This window comes from Balaenoptera borealis (genome assembly GCF_965194805.1).
Source record: "Balaenoptera borealis genome assembly, chromosome: 2".
NCBI classification, from domain to species: Eukaryota; Metazoa; Chordata; class Mammalia; order Artiodactyla; family Balaenopteridae; genus Balaenoptera; species Balaenoptera borealis.
The window spans coordinates 44801165-44828046 of record NC_138867.1 but is presented as its reverse complement, the minus strand read 5'-3'; the positions used below and the strand labels follow the sequence as shown (position 1 = coordinate 44828046).

The window sequence follows — 26882 nt, the reverse complement described above, 5'->3', positions numbered from 1 at the left end:
TTCCTTACTAAAAGGTGCTTTTCAAAAACTTTTAAAAAATATTGTATCTAACCTGCTGTATAAAAAACTAAATAAAATTAAATTAAAAAAAAATAACAACAACAAAAAGATTGTAAAGGGCTTCAAGAGGTCATATTGTCCATCACCCTACCTCAGCTGTGCTATACATACTGTAACAGTATTAGAAATTTAAGATGACCTCCTTTATACCTGACCAACTTCTTAATTTTTTTTTAACACACTGACTCCTATTTTCAATTGATGTTTAATTTGTATTATATTCACTACTTTTTAATTTTTCTCTCTTATTGGTTTAGGAAACTTTAAAAAAATCTTCACAAACACAGCTATTTTATTATGTTAAAAGTTTTAATGTTTTGATTTCCAACTGTCATCAGCAAAGTTTTAATATATTTCACAGACCAAAAAAGTAAATAAATAAAATGAAGCTATGAGATCTCCGATTAAAATATATATATATATTTTATCCAGTATTTTTAGTTGTTTTCTGCAGGAAAATGAGTCCAAGTAGCCTAATCTATTTTATTACTGGAAATGGATTGCCCTGCTTCTTTTTTACTAAGCTGAAAAATAAGCAGTAACTCCATTTCAACTTAACAAGTTTCTGATAATATAAATATTTTAGGCATGTAGCTCATTAAGATATCTTCAGCAAATTCCTGTGTTTTTTCAATTTCTTATGCATGCAAATGTTATTACCTATTAATAGTAAAATATTGTTTAAATTAAACTTTAAATTATTTATCTTTTCTGATTTATTATAGGACTGACTTCTTCAGTGCTTAGAGTCTGAGAAAAATGGCAAATATGGATAGTGATTCTAGCCATCTTCTCATCCCTGAGGTAGATAATGAAATAAATCCTGGACCTATGAATATCCAGTTTGATTCATCAGATATAAGATCCAAAAGGTAAGTGTTTAAAATAAAATATTTATTTTATAATTAAGGTTTTTAATTACTAATATAGAACTAATTATAACCAAATATATATAACTTTGATTATAAAATATCCAGTTTCTTACAGAATCTGTATGTTTGTATGTGGTAGAGAATAAATATAAATACTCTTTTCTCACTTATATCTGACTTTTTAGACTAAACTCCACTTGTCTGTCAGGGGTGGTTGGGGTAAGTTTTATGAAGTAAGATGCATATAACTCATTTAACAAATATATATTGATTATCTGATTTGTGCAAGGTAACATGCGAGGTGCTGGGGATAGAACAGTAAAAGTAATACGTAATCCTTACCTTCATTGAGCTTAAATTCCAGCGGATAGTTTAAGATAATTAGAGTTTAAAATTTATTTCATTGCATACCTGGAAAACCCAAAAGAATCCACTGAAAAATTATTATAAATAGTAAGACAATTCAGTAACGTGGTTGTTTACAAAACAGGCAAAAATAAATAGCATTCTGATGAGAAAATATAATGGAGAAAAAGACAAAATACATAGGAATAGCCTTAAGGATGTGCAAAATCTATATGAGAGAAACTTTAAAATACTACTGAGAGACCTAAAATAATATGTAGAGTATTTCTTCAAATCTGAGATGCTGATTATAAATTGTGCTGCCTTTTTTAAAAAATATTTATTTATTTATTATTTATTTGGTTTTGCCACGTCTTAGTTGCGGCAGGTGGGCTCCTTAGTTGTGGCATGCGAACTCTTAGTTGTGGCATGCATGTGGGATCTAGTTCCCTGACCAGGGATCAAACCCGGGCCCCCTGCCTTGGGAGCGCAGAGTCTTAACCACTGCGCCACCAGGGAAGTCCCTGTTGTTGTTGTTGTTTTTAATATAATACTAACATAAACTGCTACCCATACCTCTGGTGCAACAATTTCTTTGGACTTAGAATTTTATTTTGATGTTTACTAGAAGAACTCTTGTAATTATAAAAGTAAAAATATAAACAAAATATATCGGTTAAGATATTACAAATCTGATTCTTTGCATATAGAGTCTGATTCTTCTGAATCACTTTTTGACTTGCAGTCATCAAAATCAGTGTTTTTTTCCTGCCCACACAAAATTGTTCTTAGTATCACTAAGAACATTGATAGTGTAACATTTCTTGAAAGAATTTTCTTCCTAGTCACTGACACTTTTTAGTTTTGATGCTTGCACTTTCCTGATCTTAGCAGAAAGTGTCACAGAAAGCTTTCTAGACACTGTGGCTCACATTTCTTCCTTAAATGGTCCCTAAATGGTTTGATGACTGAAACGATCACAGGTGACAGTTACCTGGATTATGAGATGCATCCATATTTTAGAAATGATTAAATGTGCATATTAGAATTAATAAGACATGTAACAAAAAGGCATATACTGCTCTCAGTAGGGAAGACTCTAAAATAAAATGTCATGCTCTTAAATTTTAATCCATAAAATTAATGTGATCTGCCCCTCACCAAAAAACATGCCAGCAACGAATTCCAAAGTTTACATGGCCCAACAATTTCATTTCTAAGCATTAATTTGCAGTGTCAAATAATATATGTACAAGGTTGTTTAATGCACTATTTTTTATAATAGCAAAAGATTGAAAACAACTAAAATGTCTTTTCTTACAGGACTGGATAAATAAATTATGGCACATTGATACAATGGAATATTTTTCACCCATTGAAAAGAAGGAAGTGGCTTTATTACATATCAAAATGGAACAAGTCTTCAACTTATTTTGTTAAATGAAAAAAGTGAAGTGCAGAGCAGTTTATATAGTATACTACCATTTGGGTAAAAACAACATCAACAAGTTATATATTATGCAAATATGTATAAATGACTCTGGGGGAATAAATAGGAAACTGTAAGATGGTTGCCTCCTCAGAAGGAAACTGAGTGCTTGAGGTGGGACCTGTGGCAGATTACTGTTCGGTAAATACCCAGCTATTCAACAACCCCACCTCTTTTTTGCCAGCAGTGTTAAGGGTCTAAATAGTTTCCAATCCAGGAGATGAAGGAGGATTGGTTTAAGCTAGTCTTGATAATCCCATTTCCATTTTCCAGATACTTAATTTTTTAGTCTTTTTTGCAGCTAGAGCAGTGTGAAATTTATCACATGAGAAATTTATCTTTGTCATTTAAGGTGGCCATCAGAGAAGATAATGAAATGAATCTTGTAATTTTCACTTATATGTTCCAGTATCAGTGAATACAGGGACTAATGAATGCTGATTAAATGCTCAGGATTTTCTTGAAACCTCTAAATTCTATGATAAATAATTGACCACTGTGACAATAGAACATAGGTCATTAAAGTGTATTCCACTGCAGTAGGTTGGCAGGAGTTCAGACAGTTCTCTGAGAATTTCTTTAACCGTGTAGATTAAATGGAAATATATTTTCTATAATGAAACTTGTCAAAATGAGAGGGAATCAACTGTTTTCAATCATAGGATAACTATCTAGGTAAGCATGTTTTAAGGAAGGCAAATATTTATAGGGGTTTAGCAGTATTGAATGCTAATTTGCTTGTGAAATAATTTCAGAAACTTATTTGATGAGGAAAAAACTGGAGTACCTTAAAACATTGTTATTTCTACTAAAATATGGGTTATTTCACTTTATATGCATAAATATCAGACACAGTGAGGGAAAAGTGTCTTCAATTAGAAGAACCAACTTAGACAACTATTTCCAAAACTGCAGTCATTTTAGAGTCACCTTATGACTTTGGTGATATCCCAGTACCACCTGTGTAATATTATAATTTAATATTTTTTTAATTTACTAACTTTGAAAAATTAGGGTTAATTTAGCCTCATCATGTATTTGTGAAATGATGAAATATTGTTTATACTTTTTTCTAATATGCATTGCAGTCAATGCCAAGTAGTTAAAATAGCGTTTATCCTTGTGCTACCTAAAATCATCTTACATATAACCACACTTTTGGAAACTGTCTTAGGCTGTTAGAATATAAAGAACAACATTTGATACTTTTAGATTGCTTATCCTCAGTTTAGTTTGTGGTTGACTTTATCTCTTCCACTAGGTGGCAGTCAAAGTCACGTTTCGGTTCAAATATAAGAATTTTAAGAACTGCTTTGGGCTAAAAGATAACGTGCTGGACCTGCTTATCATTTTGTTGGACCTGGGGTCTAATTAGACTTAGGTGGAAGAAGGAGCTTGTCACTGTAGAGGAATGATACATGTCATAATTATTTGGATTATTTGGGGAACTTTTGCAAACTACACAAATCCACTTTTCCCTCTGCATGCCTCTGCTCCCCTCTCCTCCCCTCCCCTCCCCTATTAGTTTTTTTACCTGGTTTGGGGTGGAGTGAGGAATGTGGGTGGCAGAACAGGAAGGTTTAGAAATCTGCTATACTGTATTTGATAATATTCCATTGGCAATCACTGGTCTTAGAGATTGTTTTCCTGCTTTTCCCAGACTTTCTGGTAACCAAATATTAGACCTGGTATTCAGGATTGCTTCATGCTTTGCTGCTGCTCTGGGATTATGACCTTTGGGAGTTGACTACCCCAGCCAGCCTGAAACCAAACTGTGAAGTGGTTAATTTGGCTTTGAACTTCCCTTTTTCCATTTTCTCAAACTCTGTTTCCTCTTCCTTTTTTCCCAGGACTTAGGGCTTTCTTGCTTCTCTCTATGTGCCCAGTTTTTGCTCAGGGAATTCACTCAAAAATTTCCTCTAGACAGTGCTTTGTAAATTATACTTTTTCTTCCTCCCCTTATTCACTAGTGCTTATCTGTTCTATTCGTGCAGGGCTCTTTTGTCTGTTTAGGTGTTACGATGGCAAACAATCTGATGTGTCAAAGACCTAGTCTATTACTTTTCCATGGCTGTTTGCATTTTAATAAGGAGAATCCTAGAATATAAAAGCCTAACCTAGGGCTTCCCTGGTGGCACAGTGGTTAAGAATCAGCCTGCCAGTGAAGAGGACATGGGTTCGAGCCCTGGTCCAGGAAGATCCCACATGCTGCAGAGCAACTAAGCCCGTGCACCACAACTACTGAGGCTGTGCTCTAGAGACCGCGAGCCACAACTACTGAGCCCACGCACCACAAGTACTGAAGCCCACGTACCTAGAGCCTGTGCTCTGCAACAGTAGAAGCCACGGCAATGAGAAGCCCACGCACCACAATGAAGAGTAGCCCCCTCTCACCGCAACTAGAGAAAGCCCACGTGCAGCAACGAAGACCCAACACAGCCAAAAATAAATAAATAAAATAAATAAATTTATATAAAGAAATTAATTAATTAATTAATTAAAAGCCTAACCTAAAGGTTAGATTTTTCTAATTGATAACATTTCAAGTACTCTGGTAAGCCAGTGGGGTAGAGGTAGACATTGAAAATAGGCAGTTCCTGGTGCCCTTCAAACATACTAAGCATGCTTATGGCCCCTATTTTTTTTTTTTTACAGTGTACTTGTCTACACATCTGTAAACTGGCCTCTCTCACTTTCATCTGTCAATAATACTATCACTGAATAGCAGCCTGAATTGATTCTTTTTGGTATTTGTGGTCCTGGGTCGGGGGGCGCATAACAAAGTGAAGAGTTTATCTATTAATGTGCCCTGGACCAATAACAGTGATTGGGAGTGATTATTGAGGCTTGGTAGTTTCATAGTTGGGGATTTATACAGATCTAGAAAAGTAGTTTTCCCAAGAGGGTTGGTTTCCAGAGCTGCATAAATTGCATTTTGAGGAACTTGCCATCCGTGTTAAATAGACAGGACCAGGGCCCTTAACCATTTATCAGTGCCATGGAGCTGATACCAACTTGCTGATTGTATTACAACTTCTGTACCCTTCCCTCTCCTTCCTCCTTTTCTCCCTACTCTCTTCCCTCTCCTCTTTTCTCTCCCTTTTTAGTCCACTTCTCTAACCTCTCTTCTCCCCACTCTCCACCATTATTTTTCTCCAGTGGAACTCTTTTTGCTAAATGCTTGAAGAGGGCAACCCTGGCCATGGATTCAGAGATGCTTTAAATCTAACTAAAGGGACTTCCCTGGTGGTGCAGTGGTTAAGAATCTGCCTGCCAATGCAGGGGACACGGGTTCGAGCCCTGGTCCGGGAAGATCCCACATGCCATGGAGCAACTAAGCCTGTGCGCCACAGCTACTGAGCCTGCGCTCTAGAGCCTGCATGCCACAACTACTGAAGCCCATGTGCCTAGAGCCCATGCTCTGCAGCAGGAGAGGCCACCACAATGCGAAGCCAGCGCACCGCAACGAAGAGTAGCCCCCTCTCGCCACAACTAGAGAAAGCCTGTGCACAGCAACAAAGACCCTATGCAGCCAAGAATAAATTAATTAATTTAAATAAATAAATAAATAAATCTAACTATGGACTTTGTTAGAATGGGATCTTATTTCTAGTCCCATCAGAACCTTTTTATTCTCAAGTTCACAGGTTCTTTTACTTCTGTCTCTCTTTCCAGATGTCTTTGTTTGCTTAACTATCCTTTTGTATCCATATCTGCTTGCCTGAGTTGCTTCCATTTCTTTCCTTATTCTCTCTGGTCTGTCTGATTTTGCTGTTTCCTTCGTTGCCTCTAAACTAATGCTTTATTTTCTTCCCTTTCTTCCTCCCTCATTGACATTATTTGGACAAGCCTGAAGAAAGAGGGAGCCTAATGAGTTTGGTGCTCATTAGTGCCAATCAAGTGTGTTTTGTTGGGAGGAAAGGGTATGAAGAGTTGGGCTAGCATCTTTCTCTGTCTACTCAGTATTATAACATCTCCAAGTATATAGTTGAAAGGCTTTTAGTGTGTAAACCAAAAAATAATGCAGGGGGCTGCAAATAAGAAAAGAGTTTATTGGGGGGGGGTCTTAAAATTACAATTCGGGAGACACAGATTTGGGTAATCCTGAAAGTGTTCTGAGGAAGAGAAAGAGTCAGGGGCTTATAAAGACAAAAAGCCACAAGATTGTTAATTGCCTGGGAAGAATTGTGATTTATCCTTAAGGAATCACAAGTTGTTTTAGGATAGGGGTCCTACAGGTAGATAGACTGTCACTAGTTATTTTAGGGTAAGGATCCAATAAGTATTTTGAGTTTCTGGCAGATGTTCTGGATGACTTGCTTGTAAGGTCAAAAGGTCACACTCCATCCAGGCTGAGACATGCATAAGTCACAATTCCTTAATGGCTTCCCAGCTCCATTTTCGAGAGCTGTCAGCAATACCAACTCCATTTGGATTTTCCTTTCACAAGTAATTATACCATTACTGCAAAAGCAATGAAACCAATTGCAAGCGTACAATAAGAAAATTGAAACTCCTTTTAACAAACAGACTTAAAATCAAATATTTTAAAGTTATGGAAGCACATGAAATTTATGGATCTTGTTAAAAGCCGCATGGCTGACTGTAACCCAAAGATAAGGAACTGATGTAAAAATAACATACTGAGATTATGTATCTTTGGCTTGCCTATTATTTTTTAGTCTTAGTCTGAAATTGTCTCCAAAAGTCTATTACATATTTTTTCTATGGCTTCTTTTTTTAAGATTTCTTCTTGCAATCTGTTCTGTATTCCTTTGTCACAAGGTATGGTTTCCAAGATCTTTTAAATATTAAGAGATAAGTGAATGCCTCAACATTTTAAGTGAGGAAATATGTTTTCTATACAGTAACATAGAAAGTTACTTTGGTGCTGCACTTAATTTAAAAAGCCTGATTTCATTGCAACAGCATCACACTTCCTCATTTCTTCTATTTCAGTTAGTTTATAATTTATCTTGGCATGTTCTCACTACTTCAATTAAGGTTATTTCTCTCAAATTTGAATTTGAATTCCAACAATTCATATCTCTCATATTTGAACTTGAATTTCATCAAATTGAAATTTGCATTTCCTCAAATTCATATATGACTTGTTTATTCTAACACGAGTTTTTATATCTACCAATACCTCTGATTTTTTATTTTCTTATACCTCTTCTGTAGAATAGCTTAATCTTCTCTTAAATCCTGTCTTATTCATTATAAATTGATGTAGGCATTGGAGTTCATTCTGTCTTTGTTGTTATGCCCTACGACTTACATATTAAAATTTATATTAATTTATTATATTTTATTTTGTTTCTCTTTTATTATAGTTAGAGAATTATTTTTATTTTTTATTATTTTTCTTATTTATTTATTTATTTATTTATTTATTTATTTATTTATTTATTTATGGCTGCGTTAGATCTTCGTTGCAGCGCACGGGCTTTCTCTAGTTGCGGGGAGCGGGGGCGCAGGCTTCGCATTGCGGTGGCTTCTCTTGTGGTGGAGCATGGGCTGTAGGCGCGCGGGCTTCAGTAGTTGCAGCACACAGGCTCAGTAGTTGTGGCTTGCGGGCTCTAGAGCGCAGGCTCAGTAGTTGTGGCACACGGGCTTAGTTGCTCCATGGCATGTGGGATCTTCCCGGGCCGGGGCTGGAACCTGTGTCCCCTGCACTGGCAGGCAGATTCTTAAGCACTGGGCCACCAGGGAAGTCCCTATTTCTATAAATATTTTCTATTTTATTTATTTCAGCTTTATTGAGGAATAACTGGTCTATTTTATTAAGTCTAGTAAATTTGGGTGTTAAAAATAATTGCTTAAAAAGAGGGCATGGTCCTTAAACGTTGCTAGTGGGATTGAAACATGGTATGGCCACTCTCTTTTCCTTCCAGTTTTTTTGAGATATAATTGACATCCAGCACTGTATAAGTTTAAGGTATACACCATAATGATTTGAGTTACATACATTATGAAATGATTATCACAATAAGTTTAGTGTACATCCACCATCTCATATAGATACAAACTATAAAAAATAGAAAAAAATATTTTTCCTTATGATGAGAACTCTTAGGATTTACTTTCTTAACAACTTTCATCTGTAACACACAGAATTGTTAACTATATTTATCATGTTGTACATTACATCACTAGTAGTTATTTATCTTGTAACTGAAAGTTTGTAGCTTTTCACTGCCTTCATGCATTCCCCTCCCTCACTCTGCCTCTGGTAACCACAAATCTGGTCTCTTTTTCTATGAATTTGTTTGTTTTTGAAGTATAATTGACATACAACACTATGTTAGTTCCTGTTACACAACATAGTGATTTGATATTTCTGTACATTTTAAAATGATCACCATGATAAGTTTAGTTACGATCTGTCACCATACAAAGCTATTACACTGACTATATTCCCCATACTATTCATTTCATACCCGTGACTCCTTTTGTAACTGGTATAGCCACTTTTTTTTTTCTTTTGGTATAGCCACTTTTGAAAAACAGTTTGATAATTCTTAAAAATGTTAAATATAGAATTATCATTTGACCTAACAATTCTACCCCTAGGTATATACCCAAGAGAATTGAAAACATATGTCCACACAAATATAAAGAAATGTCCATAACATTTATAATAGCCAAAAGTGGAAACAATCCAAATGTCCTTCAGTTGATATATGTATAAGCCAAATGTGATATATCCATACAACAGAATATTATTTGACTGTAAAAAAGAATTAAAATATCAATACATGCTACAACAGGTATGAACCTTGAAACCATGCTATGTGAAAGAGGCCACACAACATAAGACACATATTGTATGATTCAATTTATACGAACTATCTAAATTAGGTAAAGTCATAGAGACCGAAAGCAGATTAATGGCTGCCAGGGGCTGAAGAGAGGGGATCATGGAGTCCAGGATTTCTTTTGGGGTGGATGAAAATGTTCTAAAATTGATTATGGTGGGACTTCCCTGACAGTCCAATGGTTAAGACTCCCTGCTTCCAATGCACGGGGCATGGATTCGATTCCTGGTCAGGGAACTAAGATCCTGTATGCCTCATGGCAGAGCTAAAAAAAAAAACAAAAATTGATTATGGTGATGGAGGCACAACTCCATAAATGTTCTAAAAACTATTGAATTGTATGTTTTAAATGGGTAAATTTTATGGTATGTGAATTAATATCTTAATAATTTTTTTTTTAATTAAAGAGGGCATGGGGGATTTCTGCTTATGACAAGGGCAGATTAAGGAATTTGGACCAACCATCTTGCTGAGAATAATTAGAAAAACTGACCAAAAAAAATGTTTTTAATCTGCCTAAAGACATGGGAGAACTGATAAAACAATGAAGAATAATGGGGTCTAGATCAAGAAGAAGGAGGAAACCAAGAAAGGGGAGTCCAGCATTTCCTCAAGGGTATCTGCCAATTCCAGTTGATTAGCTGGGTGGCTATTAAATTGACAGAGCTTTCAACAGCTTTACAAGGCTAGAGGGAGAAAAACTGGAATCCAGGGTTCACTAATAGTAGGTAGGCCCCATGCAAACTTTAGGTTGGAAGACCTAAGGTCTATAAGCCTAGAAATATGAGTGAACTCGAAATAGAATGGCCTTCTTTCAGGGACTGTAGCTCAACTTTAACTCATCTCAATCCCTAAAACTGGATTAAGGTAATCTAGGACTGCTAAGTGTCTCAGATTGGCTCCCAAAAGCAAATGTAAACCCTTTCTAAAGAAAATAATATTATTCTAGGCTTCAACTTATTTATACTGTTTTCTGTATACTAGAATTCTATTAAGGATTATGCCAGATACTTAATCAAAAATAGCTAGGCATAAGAGAAGATGAGACAACATGATTAGAAATTAAGAGACTTGATACACAAAAAAGACTGACAGATGATCCAGATAATGGAGTTATCAGAAACAGACTTTTTTTTTTTTTAACATCTCTATTGGAGTATAATTGCTTTACAATGGTGTGTTAGTTTCTGCTTTATAACAAAGTTAATCAGTTATATATATACATATGTTCCCATATCTCTTCCCTCTTGCATCTCCTTTCCTCCCACCCTCCCTATCCCACCCCTCTAGGTGGTCACAAAGCACCGAGCTGATCTCCCTGTGCTATGCGGCTGCTTCCCACTAGCTATCTATTTTACATTTGGTAGTGTATATATGTCCATGCCACTCTCTCACTTTGTCACAGCTTACCCTTCCCCCTCCCCATATCCTCAGGTCCATTCTCTAGTAGGTCTGTGTCTTTATTCCCGTCTTACCACTAGGTTCTTCATGACTTTTTTTTTTTCCTTAGATTCCATATATATGTGTTAGCATACTGTATTTGTTTTTCTCTTTCTGACTTGCTTCACTCTGTATGACAGACTCTAACTCCATCCACCTCACTACAAATAACTCAATTTCGTTTCTTTTTTTTTTTAATTTTTTAATTTATTTAATTTATTTATTTTTGGCTGCGCTGGGTCTTCATTGCTGTGTGTGGGCTTTCTCTAGTTCCTGCTAGTGGGGACTACTCTTCTTTGCGGCGTGCGGGCTTCTCATTGTGGTGGCTTCTCATTGTGGAGTATGGGCTCTAGGCGCACGGGCTTCAGTAGTTGTGGTTCACGGGCTCTAGAGCACAGGCTCAGTAGTTGTGGCGCATGGGCTTAGTTGCTCTGCGGCATGTGGGATCTTCCCGGACCAGGGGTTGAACCCGTGTCCCCTGCATTGGCAGGCGGATTCTTAACCATTGTGTCACCAGGGAAGCCCTCGTTTCTTTTTATGGCTGAGTAATATTCCATTGTATATATGTGCCACATCTTTATCCATTCATCCGATGATGGACATTTAGGTTGCTTCCATGTCCTGGGTATTGTAAATAGAGCTACAGTGAACATTTTGGTACATGACTCTTTTAGAATTATGGTTTTCTCAGGGTATATGCCCAGTAGTGGGATTGCTGGGTCGTATGGTAGTTCTATTTTTAGTTTTTTAAGGAACCTCCATACTGTTCTCCATAGTGGCTGTATCAATTTACATTCCCACCAACAGTGCAAGAGTGTTCCCTTTTCTGCACACACTCTCCAGCATTTATTGAGAAACATACTTTTTAAAGACTATGTTTAGTATGTTCAGGGAAATTGAAATAAGGTTGAGAATTTTGCCACTGGCTAGAAATGTAAAAAAGAACCAAATTCATGGAAAATATTTATTGAATAAAAAAATAACCAAATGGAAAATCTGAAACTAAAAACTAAAAAACAAAAAACAGTAACCTAAGGTAAGAAATCAATCAATGATGAAAACAAATCAAGGCAAGGATATAGAAAAATGGGAATGATTATGTAGTACTAGAGTAAGTGTAAATTAGCATAATCACTTTGGAAAAGGGTTTGTAATTATCTGCTAGCATTGAGTATACGCTGTTTATAATCAATAGAAATGTATGCACATTTCACCAAGAGCCATGTTCAAAAATATAGATTATGAGTTATTCATAGGAGTGCCAAACTGGAAACAACCCAGATACCCACCAACTAGGAATGGTTAAATAAATTGTATTTTCATGTAATGGAATATTACACAGCTATGAAAATTAACAGTCTACAGCTGCACACAAGAATATGGATGAATCTCAGAAAGATAATGTTGGCAAAAGAAGCTAGACAGAAAAATACATTTTGTGTGATTCCACTTTATGTAAAGTTCAAAAACAAGTAAAACTAATTTCGTGTGTGTGTGTACCTGTGTGCACGTATGTGGGTCTACACTCATTTGAGAATATACTAGAATGTTAACTGATTATTTCTTTTTTTATAAATTTATTTATTTATTTATTTATAGCTGTGTTGGGTTTTGGTTGCTGTGCACGGGCTTTCCCTAGTTGCGGCGAGGGGGTGCTACTCTTTGTTGCGGTGCATGGGTTTCTCATTGCGGTGGCTTCTCTTGTTGAGGAGCATGGGCTCTAGGTGCGCGGGCTTCAGTAGTTGTGGCATGTGGGCTCAGTAGTTGTGGCTTGCGGGCTCTAGAGCGCAGGCTCAGTAGTTGTGGCGCACGGGCTTAGTTGCTCCATGGCATGTGGGATCTTCCCGGACCAGGGCTCGAACCTGTGGCCCCTGCATTGGCAGGCAGATTCTCAACCACCGTGCCACCAGGGAAGCCCTAACTGATTATTTCTAATGGGTGGTTTTTATTTTCTTCTATAACTTCTATATTATCCTCAACATAAACAATGTACTACTTTTATAATGAGAAAAAAAGTTATTCAGAAAATAAAGCATTCCTATAATTTAGGATAAAAGTAGTATATGGAAAATGAAAAACCCATTTTATTAGAAACAGTGTTTAAATCACCTGTGCTTCTATAGGATGATACAAATTATCTTTTTTCTCTACTTATGGGATGTTTTGTTTTGTTATTTTGTTTTGTTCTTGTATAGAGAATGTTCTGGAAAAAAAAGCATAAAGAAATATATTCCCATCACATAGAGGCAAGTGTTGTTAAAACATTTTAGTATATTTTTTTCTATCCTTTTCTATGATATTTTATGAGCTCATATACTGTATACAATTTAATGTGCTACTTTCTCAGTTTAAATTTCTGTTGCGTGCTGTTTTTACTTCTGTAAGCTATTCCCTAGTTACCAGCCTGCCTGCCTACCTGTTTCTCTCGTTCTCTGCTTCTGTCCTTCCCTCTCTACTTCCTTCCTCCCTTCCTTTTGTTCTTCTATTCCTTCCTTTTGTCAGTAAACATTCACTAAGCTCTTTTTGGTGCCAGACACTTTGGGGAAGGAGATGGACACTCAGCAAAAAAAAAGGGGGGGGAAATAACTCTGATGAGGGGTTATAAATATTTGACTTGTTATGTATATATACAAACGCACACACATATATTTTTTTTTCTTTTTAGCTCAGTACTCAATTTTCATTAGGAAAAAAATACTGATTTAACCCATCCTGATCCAGCATTACAAAGAACCCATGGGATCATATCCCAGCGAGTAACTATGCTGTAGGGTCTGGCCAAGCCCAGCCAGGAGTAGAATGAGGTCATTTGTGGTACTGATGGCTAGGTGTTTTGGAGGTTTCGGTGCAGGCATTGCTCTGTGTAAGAACATTCAGTGATCTAGGGCAGGAGTCAGCAAACTTTTTTTTCTGTAAAGAGCCAGATAGTAAATATTTTAGGCTTGTGGGCATATGGACTCAATTTTGCCATTGTGGAGTGAAAGCAGCCATAGATAACACGTGATTGCACAGGCCTTGCTGTGTTCCAATAAAACTTTATTTATGAAAACAGGCCATGGACCAGATTTGTCCTATCTGTCCGTGACTACCAACCTCTAGTCTGCAAAGAGAGACTCTGGACTCAGGTGTAAGCAACCATAGGGACTGGTACTTCCTACTGCTGTGACCCCTAGGGATACCTCTTGCCTGCTTTTAGAGAAGTTAAAAAAGTGAGGCCCACTCACCTTAATTTCACTCCACCCTCACAGTTGCTTTTAATGAAGTTGTTCTAATCAAAATAGCCTTTTGGACAACAAAACAATCTCTAGCCTCCCCCTGAAACTCATGCCCCTGCAGCAAGCCTAGAGTTCTTTGGCAAGGTCATCCAAGGATTTTAACTGCCATAAACTCTAGAGATAGTGACTGAAGCTAAGAGTGATAAATAAGGGGAAAGTACCAGGTTTCAAGGAATAGTAAAAAGTTTTACAATAAAAATTATTCTTAAGAATCACTGAAATGTCCCAAAAAGCTGTAAGCAATTTTCCATATTCTTTCTGAATATCATTTAAAATAAATATGTATTATTTAAATATATCATAATTTAACAATGTTTAACTATTAAGCTGTTTACAATTTTAATTATTTTAAATGATGCTTTGATTAGCAGCTTTCTACATATCATATTTAAACCATATTTTGATTCCTTCTGATAGAGTGTCAAAAGTATAATTATTAGAATAAAAGGATGTAAAGCACAATTAAGGTTCTTTTTTTTTTTTAATTAATTAATTAATTTATTTTTAGCTGTGTTGGGTCTTCGTTTCTGTGCGAGGGCTTTCTCTAGTTGCGGCGAGCGGTGGCCACTCTTCATCGCGGTGCGCAGGCCTCTCACTATCGCGGCCTCTCTTGCTGTGGAGCACAGGCTCCAGACGCGCAGGCTCAGTAGTTGTGGCTCATGGGCCCAGTTGCTCTGCGGCATGTGGAATCTTCCCAGACCAGGGCTCAAACCCGTGTCCCCTGCGTTGGCAGGCAGATTCTCAACCACTGCGCCACCAGGGAAGCCCAAGGTTCTTGATATATATAGCCAAATTGTTTTCTAGAAAGGTTGTGCCACTTTATACTCCTACCAGCAATATGTGAAAGTTCCTGTTTCAAAATCCCCTTTCTAGCACTGTTTATTTTCTTTTTTACTAAAACATCTTATATTTTGTTTATAAAACTTTCCTATATGTAAAAGCTGGTAAGAGCCAGTTGGCAGCAGGTTTCACGCTGGACTCTTGGCCTTTATCAGTCTATTCTGTTATTTTGGGATTGGTTTGCGGAGTAACGTGTCATACAACCAACAATGGATTCTGGTCAGACTACTACAGTATTTGCCATCTGGGTTGAAAATACAGCCATGGTCACCTGAAAGGCCAGTTTGTGTAGACGATTTGTTGCTGTCTTTCCAGTGGCAAAGCAGAAGTTCTCTTAGCTCATTTACCTTTCTTGGGAGCCATGATAAAGACTTCTAAGGTGTGATAAGTAGTATCCCTTTCTTAAGTTATGGAAGAAGAATAAGAAAGAGGCTCTTTTTCTTTGGTAGTCTGTTTAAAGAGTAGATGAATTTTGGTTTTTGTGTTTTCAATTTCTAGATAACAGAATTAAGATAATGAAAGCAATTTTAGTGTTCATCGAAGAATCACATGTATATATTAAAAATAAGATTTATCTCAATATATATACTTACTGAAATATTTACCTTCTTTCATTACGTTTCAAGTTTTTGAGGAAATTTTAGTTAAAAATGCTGGCCTGGCAATTTTCTTCTTCCCTGCTTTTTTTTTTTTCTTTTTAATGGGGAATAACTAGGTTTTGAAACTAGAAATTTCATTTCTTTTCCAGAAATTCTTTTGGTAGATTTGTGTAAGAAGAAGAGTAATAATTGGCATGACATTACAGGTTGAAGCCTACAGTGTCTCTGCAATTTACTTCTTTATAATTAATATAAATAATTATTTACAACTAAATATATAATTAAGTATACCTTAATTATAATTTATAATTAAGTATTGTTAATCTTCCTTTGTGGAATGTCAGTCAGTATGTTCCATTGGAACTGCTTTTTCTAGATAGAAGATAGGATGTGGTGATGGTGGTGTTGTTACTGTTTTATATCAACCTAGTGAAAAACTAAAGAACTGTTATATTTGTATTTACTTACAGGTGCTTCTAGCATCTTAACTTTGTTGAAAGTTCCTGATGTTTATATAATTCTTTTAGCCTCATTCCAGTGCTGATACTGAAAGCAAAACAAACAAAAAAAACCCTTGCATTTCTGTTACTGATCATTTTGTAACCATGAAAGAAGAGATTGTTTGTTTTCAGGTTGGTAGAATTAAAACAATTTATGTGGGCTTCCCTGGTGGCTCAGTGGTTGAGAATCTGCCTGCCAATGCAGGGGACACGGGTTCGATCCCTGGTCCGGGAAGATCCCACATGCCGCGGAGCGGCTGGGCCCGTGAGCCACAATTACTGAGCCTGCGCATCTGGAGCCTGTACTCCGCAACAGGAGAGGCCGCGATAGTGAGAGGCCCGCGCACCGCGATGAAGAGTGGACCCCGCTTGCCACGACTGGAAAAAGCCCTCACACAGAAACAAAGACCCAACACAACCATAAATAAAATAAATAAATAATTAAAAAAAAAAAAAAAAAAAAAAAAAGAAAGTGAAGAGAACTCTAAAAAAAAAAAAAAAAAAAAAAAAAAACAATTTATGTGTTTTTAAAAACCAAAGTTTGAAAGCGTGAATTGCATTGGAGGAATTTTTAAATTCATTCTTAGCAGAATCTGCATTTAATTAGGCCTGAGAATTAATATTCAGGTCAAGTTCTTTGTCCATATGTCATTAATGAAGATGTCTACTCATGGCTTAGTAACAGCTTAGAATTCTAAAATAAAGAACCCATAACCTCAACCAGGTGTTTATTAACATTTACTTTTTTCATATCATCCTCATCAGTTAAAAAAATAATGACAACCTAAAACTTTGGGACTGTATATATTTACGTGTGTGTATGTGTGTTCGTTTGCAAATTATATACATGTACTTCTGTACTTATAAATTATGTATATTATAAAACATAAAAATAGAAAATTTTAAATTATAAGATGTAATGATCTTGATAAAATTAACTTTAAATTTTATCTATTAACAGTACATTAAAACTTTTGTTTTTACTTTATAATATTAACAGTAACAACAGAATATGCTTTATTATTTTTGAAACTCTTATAACACCTTGCCACAATAGTAATTCAAGCTGATTTGAAATTCATTTCTGCTCATCCTACAATTATGTGGAAGTTTTTGTTGAAATTTGCCTGGTTAAATTTATCCTCCTTGATATGACTCAGTTCTTACATTTAGTGATTGCTGTGCTAGTTTGTGTATTCTGGTATCCCATGTTATTTTTAAAGTCCAAAATACTCCTATTTTTACTGGCTTAATACTGTTAATTTGCAAACAACCAGTAGCTTTGTTCACCTTTCTTGGTTCTCTCTCCAGTCTATCTTCCGACCTCTCCTCTGCTTCAAAAAAAAAAAAAAAGGCATTGATTTAGAGAGAGCCTCCAGAAAGCAGCTGACCTCTTTGCTCAGGGAAGGGGAGAAATTAATAGAATCATCCTTCCCAGGTTAACTGGGATTAAAATCAAAACTGTTACAACCCAGTGGCTTCTGGCCAGAATGCAGGAGCTGCCTAGCTGGTCTGAAAGCTCCATTGGAGGGGAGCTAAATACAGTACTTCAGGAATGTCCTTGTTTTTCTCGACCAATTATTCCATGTCTATAAAACTGCAGTTTTGAGTTTTTATTGGTGACAGACATTATTTTCAACAATAAAATCATGTAACAATGGAAACATTTTTAAACATCTGTTATCAGAATATTCTCTGTATATTGTGAGTTTTTTTAAGAGCAACTGCTTTCTCAGTCATTGTTAAAATATCTTTACCTTGAAGGGAGATAGATTAGATATGTGGACAGCTATTTTGGTTTTTGATACCTGCTGTGTACTTATATAGCATACTGTCAATAGCCACAAGTCATCACAGAAGAGGTCAACCAATTTGGAACAGTTGTCTTTTTATAGAAGAAAAGTAGATAATTCATACTTAAGTTTGACAAATTTTAAAGATATTTTGCCACAAGATAACCAGCAAATTTCTGTATGGTACACAAGATTTTTTCAGTCCCTCTTGGTCTCATTACTAAATTTTGAAAGAATATGTTACTTTAAGATTTGTTTTTAAAGTTCTTTTTACCACATGATATATCATATACACAGAAGAGTGCATGATACATACGTTCAATTTAAAAAAATAATAAAGCCAACACCCATCCAAACAACAACAAGGTCTAGAAATTAGCTGCACCCCAGAAGTTCCCCATGTGTCCTTCACCAAGCACATCCCTCTTCCTCCCTACAGGTAATCACTCTCATGACATTTGTGTGATCATTTTCCTACTTTTCTTTATAATATTTTGTCTGTGTATCCCTAAATACTGAATTCAGCTTTACCTGTTTTTGCATCTCATGTAAATGAGATCACACTGTATGTATTCTTTTGTGACTTTTGTTTAGCATTATAATTTTCATCCAAGTTGTATATGACTCTACTTTCATTGCCAGTGGTTTCTAGCATTTTATTCTGTAAGTATCTGCAGTTTATTTATCCATTCTACTTTAGAACATATGGGATGTTTCCAGTGTGGGGCTTTTACAAAGAATGCTTCTGTAAACATTAATATATGTGTCTCCTGGTATACATATGCAAGAACTCTGTGATATATACCTGGGAGTGGATTTGCTTGGTGGTAGTGTATGTGTGTAATCAACTTCACTGGATAGTGCCAGACTGTTCTCCATAGGGATTATACCAACTTACATTCCCACTGGAGTTTCCATTGCTCTACCTCCTACTCGTGCTTGATATTGCGAGATTGTTAAGTTTTCACCATTCTGATGAACATATAGTGGTATCTCATTCTATTTTTTTTCCAAGAGATTGAGGTTGGTAAAATGTTACTAATGATTACTGGTTGTGGGATTATAGGTGATTTTTATATTTTTTATGCTTTTAAAATATTTCCTATAGTATTTACACTTACCTCTTCAGCTACCATTTCATTGCTCTCTTTCCTCTTTACGGAAAACTCCTTGCAAGGATTATTTGTGCTCACCATACCACATTTTTCTCTTGAACCCAGTTCAGACAAGCTTTTGTTCTAACCACTCCACTGAAACTGCTCACGTGCAGGTTACCAGTGGTCATTTCATCAACTAGTCCTCATCTCATTTGACTTAGCAGTAGCACTTGATGCAGTCATTCTCTAACCCTGAAAAAGTCTTTAATTTGCTTGAGGATACCACAATAAATTGATTTTCTTATAGGTTGCTGCTTCTCATTTTTTATAGCATTTGATACTTTTGATTATTGCCTCCATCATTTCTCCCCCAGGTATTTATTTAAAAATTTTTTAAACTCAAGAAAAGTTAAAAGCATTACATTTATAATTTTTTATTAACTTTTTTTCTGATAATAAAAGCAGTACAAGTTTTGATGATCATACTATGGTTATATAAGATGTCATCATTGGGGGGAACCTGCATGAAGTATATATGGGAGCTCTTTGTACTATTTTTCCAACTTCTATGTGAGTCTAAAATTATTTCAAAATACATTTATTCACCACATTTTATTGAGCTCCTACGATATGCCGGGTACTATTCTAGGCCCTGGGAATATAGTAGTGGCCAAGTGTGTCGGGAATGGTGAGGAAACTACTGTGGTTAGTGTGGTAGACAGTGAAGTCCTAGAGGTGGGGTGGGGGAGAGGTAACAGAGAGCAGTTTGATATATGAATCAGGAGTTCAGGCTGAAGATAATAGTTTGAGTGCCATCAGCGTACACATGATATTTAAAGTTATGTAACTAGATGAATCCACCGAGAGATTGAGTGTAGATAGAGAAGAGAAAATGTCTGGATTAATAAACTCTGGGTTACTCTGACATTTAAGGGTTGGGGGTTTGAGGAGGAATCGGCAAAGGAGGCTGAGAGTTCTTCCCTTTAGGATTATGTCTTTGTTGGCATGTGAAGTCCTCCATGTACTAACCCAGGTTTACCTCATCTCTTACTACTTCTCTTCTCACTACTTATAGTTTTAAAAAACATATTGTGCTCTTTTTCTGGGTTCTTTCTACATGCTTTTCCATTCTTTGAAGCACTGTTTCTTTCCTCCTGTTCCCTGTCCCTGATTAACTCCTTTATATCTTTTAGAATTCACCTCAACAATAGCTTCTTCCTCAGTGGTCTGCCAGACGTGGTTTAGTTTCCCCTTCTATGTACTCTATACATACCCAGCATCACACAATCTTCTTACTCCCATTATTGCTCATAAGCATTTTCTCTCTTTTTCTATTTTTCTCTCTGGATTGGAATTGCTTACTTATGTATCTCCTCTAGTAGATTATGATCCTTGAGGTTCTATGTCCTATTCATCATTTAACATTTAGCACAGTGCTGAATACTTGGTTGGCACTTAAACAATATTTAATAAACTAGAGAACCAATAAATTAATTAGCCATAATAGAAAGAGAAGAGCTTATACAGGCTCAGCCTTTGGAGACAGTGAGTGAAGTTGGAGTGTAAAGCAGGGTTTTTGTGAAAGAGGGTGCTATTTAGGCATCAGAGGAAGCAAGAAACATGTCGGCAAGCCACAAGTTACCAATATTTTTTTGTAGCAGTAAATATCTAGGTACAATGGCTTGATTAACTTCTTTTCGGTCTTCTTTATTGAAAAGCTGCCTGGCAGACATAGTGTTTTACCAAGCAGGTAGAAACAAGTACAGTAGGTTCATTATTTTGAATGTTTATTTGCATAAGATTTTTTGAATACTTGATTCCTTTTTCATTTTCTAACAAACTACTCCAATCTGGCAGGTGTTTGAGAGTTGCAGCTTCCATAGAGATGTGAATAAAGCAATAGTTTGTTTCTTTTTTAATTTATTAATTAAATAATTTCTTTTTGGCTGTGTTGGGTCTTCGTTGCCGTGTGCAGGCTTTCTTTTTATTTGCGGCGAGCAGGGGCTACTCTTCGTTGTGGTGCCCAGGCCTCATTAAGATGGCTTCTCTTGTTGCGGAGCACGGGCTCTAGGTGCGTGGGCTTCAGTAGTTGTGGCACATGGGCTCAGCAGTTGTGGCTCAAAGGCTCTAGAGCGCAGGCTCAGTAGTTGTGGCACATGGGCTTAGTTGCTCCGCCGCATGTGGGATCTTCCCGGACCAGGGCTCGAACCCGTGTCCCCTGCATTGGCAGGTGGATTCTTAACCACTGCGCCACCAGGGAAGCCCTAAAGGAATAGTTTTAAATGAAGGGGCTTCATATTGAGTATGAACCTTCTTAAGATTCATGGGATTGTTATTAAACTTCAGAGAAGCATAACTCGTCAGTAGAAGGGTGGAGACAAATTTAAAAGCCAAAAATTTTTAAGGAATTTAAGGACTGGAACCTAGAAAAGGTGTTAGGTAGAAATAAGGTTTCTTTGTTTATAGGTGTATTAAATGAAAATAAAGGGTTTTGAGTCACATTTTAAAATATTTTTTTAAATTTTGCTGAATGTTAAAAGCATTTTTTTTCTGTAGCATGACCATAAATATTTTTAAGGTGAGACAAATATAACTTCTACATAAAATATTATGATTTATTTTCAGTGTGGCACAGTTGAGCTACATTTCAAATGGGAAGTAACATTGATAGGGAGCACTCATGTGAAACTGTGTTCAAAAGAAAAAGCCCAAGTTTCAAAAAATGTTTTATTCTGAATATTATCCTCTGCATAGTTTTAATTTTAAAAGTGTTTTCAGATCCAACTAAAGTTCAATTTAGAAATATAATTTATATTTTTTGCTTTCTCAGATGAAGCTTTAAGCATATGTTTCTAATAATTCAGTTAAAATATGCTGGGTTGTATATTTTTAAAGAGAATCTGCATTGAAAAGATTCCAAAATATTTGTTTGAACAGGCACTCAGCATCTTCATGAAAACTGTTGGAAAAGAAAATCTTTCAGAGTCATTCTGCTGTCTGAGTACCCAAGCCAACTAAACTGGTACAGTTAACACTTCTGTAAGAGGCCAGGAGCCAAGAAGTGTAGCTCTTCCTGGACTGCTTTTCAACAGGCCTTCAAGCCAACTTAGTGCTTGATATTAATACCATTGAATTTTCAGATAATAAGCTACAAGTAGAACATCTACAACTCTTTCTATCAATATCATACTTATTAGTCTCTACTAGTAATCCTTGATTAGCTTAAATCTCTGCTTTATGTTGGCCTTAAAGCTGTAGCTTTAATTTTGTCGGATATCATACTTAACAAAACAAGAAGAGAATGCCCTGTAGAGTGTGACCCCACACTGTCTCACAGACATAAATATTTTTACATTGCTTTTTAGTACTACTGAGTGTCACAGTAGAGATGTAAATTATTTAGAACACCTTAATGCTTTGGAAGGAGAGGTAGTTATCTCAGCCTACCAAATTTATAAGTAGGGATAGTTTATTTGGCCTCCGACCCTTTCGTTTTCATTGTATCCCCTTGAGATTTATTGATACCAATGAATTCATTTAGCAGTTATTGCTTACTATAGGTAGTATGTCATGTTGATCTCTATATCCACATACTTGCTCTAGTAAATGCTCTTAGATATTTGTTGGATTGAACTAGAAAGTACCCACCAAATTTAGATGCTGTGATGGAGAGTAAATAATAAAAGAAAGATTCAAAGATTCTGTATGCTAACTAGAGAGACGGCTAAATTTAATTTCTCTAATATCACAGAGTTATTTGGAAAAATAGCATAAACTAAAATTCCAGTCACTTGGTTTTTCATGTGCTTCCCACAAGATTAGATTAACAGTGTCTCCAAAAATGGTTACCATACTTTAATAACTTATAAGCTTATTTCAGAACTGTAAATATAGAAGACTTATGTGGAACCAGTGATAAACCTCCTGGCTTTTTTTCCCTTTCTTATTTGAATCTGTGTATAATCTGAAATAGCAAATTGTATACAATTTGGGAGACAGTGTCATTTGTGACTTCAGGGGATCTGAGGAGTGCAGTCATTTCATGAGCTTGTGCCAGATCTTTCCATTTTGGGTAGTTTATTAATGGAAAGAAAGCAAATGGAGGGAGTTTCAGTAAGGAACTCAATGGATTAATGACTGAAAATGATGATTGAAAACCAGAATCTGCAGTTGATTGGGACATAGTTATGAGGAGAAAGCATACGTATAAATAGTAACATAATGGTATGTTACTGAAATCTAGGAAAAGTAGAATGAGACAAAATATCTCTAGTGTCTTGATGTTCTATTTGATAGTATTTTGGATAAGTTTCATAAGGGAGACGGTTGAGATCACTAATCCTTAGTACATGAACCAACAAATAGGAATTGTGTTTATCATAAGAAGTAACTTTGGCCCGTAAAGAAGGAGTAGAGACTCTTAACTAGAGGAACATTTTTGTAATTTCTCTGATTCAGTGCCAAATGCTTTTTGAGAGAACATTCAAAGCCGTGTCTGTCTGAGTTTCATTGTTGAAAACTGCCAGCTGCTATATTTCTTTTTAATAACTGATTGAAGGTCTTTCTGTTATGTCTCCTCTATTGCAAAATTCCTTAAGTTTAAAAAAGTGTGTTTAAAGTAATAGCATTATGAAACAAAAGCTTTATTCTGTGGATTGGATAATACTTCTCTTGTGACATTTTCTTTTCCCACCAAAAGTGAGAAGTGAATGCCTTGCCTTGGTACATCCCATTTCTAATGGAGGACAAGAAGTTATTTTCTTCAATGGCTGACTTCCAGAATTTCTGCCTGAACGTTCTTTGTCAAGTGTATATTCCCTTCTCTAGGCCTTTCTATATAGAGCCCACAAACATCGTCAATGTGAATGATGTCATTCAGAGGGTTAGTGACCATGCCTCTGCAATGAACAAGAGGATTCATTACTACAGCCGGCTCACTGCTCCTGCAGACAAGGCACTGGTAAGGGGCAAAGCATTGCTAATTGTCTAAGGTTAAGTTGAAATGAACTGAACAACATAAGCCACGGCAGCTCCCAGTGGTTGAACTTTTTGCTGGCCATATTCCAAGGATAGCATCATGGAAAGTCAAAGATATTAATTAATGCGTCTTACATCTCAGGCTAGTTCATTCTTATTAGCCTGGCATAGAGAGATTTGAAACAATCTCTCTAGGTTGACAACAGCCTAGAGATTTGTTGGATTAAATTCTGCTAATCCACAATCCTAAGAGCTTTGAGGAGGATAAGCTGTTGAAGTAGTTTAGGTCATTGATTAATAACATAACTAATAAGTTCTGGTTAGTCTATTCAATTTTTAAGTTTGAAGCTGCAAGGGAAAAATGTTTTTAGAAATTTTCTACAGGAGTGAGAAACTGAAATATATACATACATATATATATATATTTTCCTATTTGGTAATGTCCTTTTATAGATCAAAAACCAGGGTCAAAGAGCAGATACTAAACATTTTAAGCTTTGTGGGCCACCTACTGTTGCATATTCTTCTCTACTTCTGTTTTATAATCATTTAAACAGCCCCTTACCAAAGGGGCTGTTAAAATAAGGTTGAAGGCTAGATTTGGCCCATGGGCTATGGTTTGTTGACTCTTGATCTTATAAAATCTGTGTTATTATCTTAGGATCAAAAATATATAAGTAATTTCATTTCTTATAAGAATTACCGATATTCAGAAATTTGAAAGTTGAAAGAAAAATGAAGCATTCTGAGAAAAAAATAATGATTTTTTATAGGTAATAATGAAAAGGGAGAAGGGAATTCAATACTGTAGATGTTTACTGAGGGGCAAGGACTGGGCTAGTCACTTGAACACAGATATCTCATTTTAAGCCTTGTGAATTATTAAGATCTCCTTCTGTGTAATCATAGTAGGGACTTCCAAAATATTCTGGGTGGGATAATATTTTTCCCCAATTTTTTCACTTTTTCCTCCCCTAGGTCTTTACATCAATAGTTGTGATAAAGTCTTAGTTCCATATCAGAATTATCTAAGCCTTCTGGGGAGTAGAAGTAATCCAGTATCTCTGGGTCTAGTACAGACCTCCTAGAGACTGTACTTGTGGAAGCAAACTTCAGAGATACCAACTGGGCCAGTCTAGGTCTGAGTGTATGTTGTTTGCCTGGAAATTAAGTCAGCATTGTACACCAAGTTGAATCCCTTTTGTTAACTGACAGTGAGATGAGTCTAGTTAATCAAAGTATATAAACAGTGATCTAAAATTAATAATAAGTTATGACCATTTTTAATGATTGTGTGTATACATCCATGCTCATTTTCTGAGAATCCCAAAATTATTTTTCCTAAAAGACCTTTTAGGGAAGAGTAATATGAAACCACAGGTGTCAGGTCTTTACACAGTTACACCTTTTTATTTCTGAAAATTTCCCCACTTACGTTAATATTTTTACTCTAAATTGGGGAAGGGTAGTAAATTATTTGGCTGCTGACATCTCCTAGATGCTTGCTAATAAAAGTGTGGCCTGCACAGGCCAGCAGTATCAGCATCACTGAGAGCTTGTTAAAAGGGCAGAATCTCAGTCCTTGCTCCAGATCTACTGAATCAAAATCTGTATTTTAATAAATTCTCTGTGTGTATCACAAGAACATTCAAGTTTGAAAAGCACTGTCCTAGACCACTGACGAGAGTGTGGGATCCAATCTTCCAATTTTTCTGTCTCTCCTAATAACTTCTTATCCTCTAACTTCTAATCCTATCCCTGATAACTTTTTTTTTTAAATTTATTTATTTATTTATTATTTATGGCTGTGTTGGGTCTTCGTTTCTGTGCGAGGGCTTCCTCTAGTTGCGGCAAGTGGGGGCCACTCTTCATTGCAGTGCGCGGGCCTCTCACTGTTGCGGCCTCTCTTGTTGTGGAGCACAGGCTCCAGACGCGCAGGCTCAGTAATTGTGGCTCACGGGCCCAGTTGCTCCGCGGCATGTGGGATCTTCCCAGACCAGGGCTCGAACCCGTGTCCCCTGCATTGGCAGGCAGATTCTCAACCACTGCGCCACCAGGGAAGCCCCCTGATAACTTTTGATTTTCACTTTTTCTGAACTTGCTCTGCTAGATAGCATGGTTTATCTGCTGCTTGATACAGACATGGTCCTGCTCCTTTTTTCTTTTTACTCCGTAGTAGAAGACAGCAGAACTCAGACCCAAGAGGACTGAGGATAAAGAGAAGGCAGCAGACCTATTTCCATATATGCTTTTGTATCTATAGGAAATAGTTGTTTCCAAAGCCACACCAGGCATGGCATTCAAGACATTCTTTGCCCACAAGACACCACCAATCATATGCATAAAGAGAGAAGGATTTGGTATTTTTTCTTTTTGCACCAGTTTGTATCCTGTCTCCCTGCTGAGTCCTAATCCATCACTTTCTTGAGGCGTTTCCCAACTATTCTAGTCCCCACTGTTGTTGTTATCATTATTATTGTCATTCCTGTGTTCGAGTTGAACGCTTAATTTTTATTCTTATAGCGTTTTCTAATTGTTTCACATGTGTTCCAACTGGAATTTAAACTTCTTGAAGTTAGGGGTTGTATATTATTTTTACTTGAATGCTAAACCTAACACAGAGTTGTAGATTTACGTGGTAAGTACTGATATAAAAGATTGTTGATTTATACCAGTCAGCTCCTACGTCTTTAATAATTAATGTGTAAGGACTACATATTCGCAAAGGACAATTCTCAGGGAGATGGTCAGAATTCCATCAGGAAACCATATTT

At 36.3% G+C, this 26882-nt stretch overlaps 1 protein-coding gene across 8 annotated transcripts in view; it reads left to right on the top strand.

Annotated features, from left to right (window-relative positions):
- Window positions 1–26882, top strand: part of SLC38A9 (solute carrier family 38 member 9) — a 108101-nt gene that overhangs the window by 25536 nt on the left and 55683 nt on the right. For 2 of the 8 annotated variants that reach the window (XR_014241851.1, XM_082382355.1), the window contains exons 2-3: window positions 786–932; window positions 23959–24091. Coding sequence is in view for 7 of the 8 variants with exons in the window: in XM_082382355.1 (XP_082238481.1) it covers window positions 820–932; window positions 23959–24091 (246 nt within the window). In the remaining variant the exon portion in view is untranslated. Of the gene's footprint in view, window positions 1–785; window positions 933–2600; window positions 3442–23830; window positions 24092–26882 lie in introns of those variants that run through there. The other 6 variants (XM_082382361.1, XM_082382359.1, XM_082382360.1 and 3 more) reach the window with 6 other exon arrangements.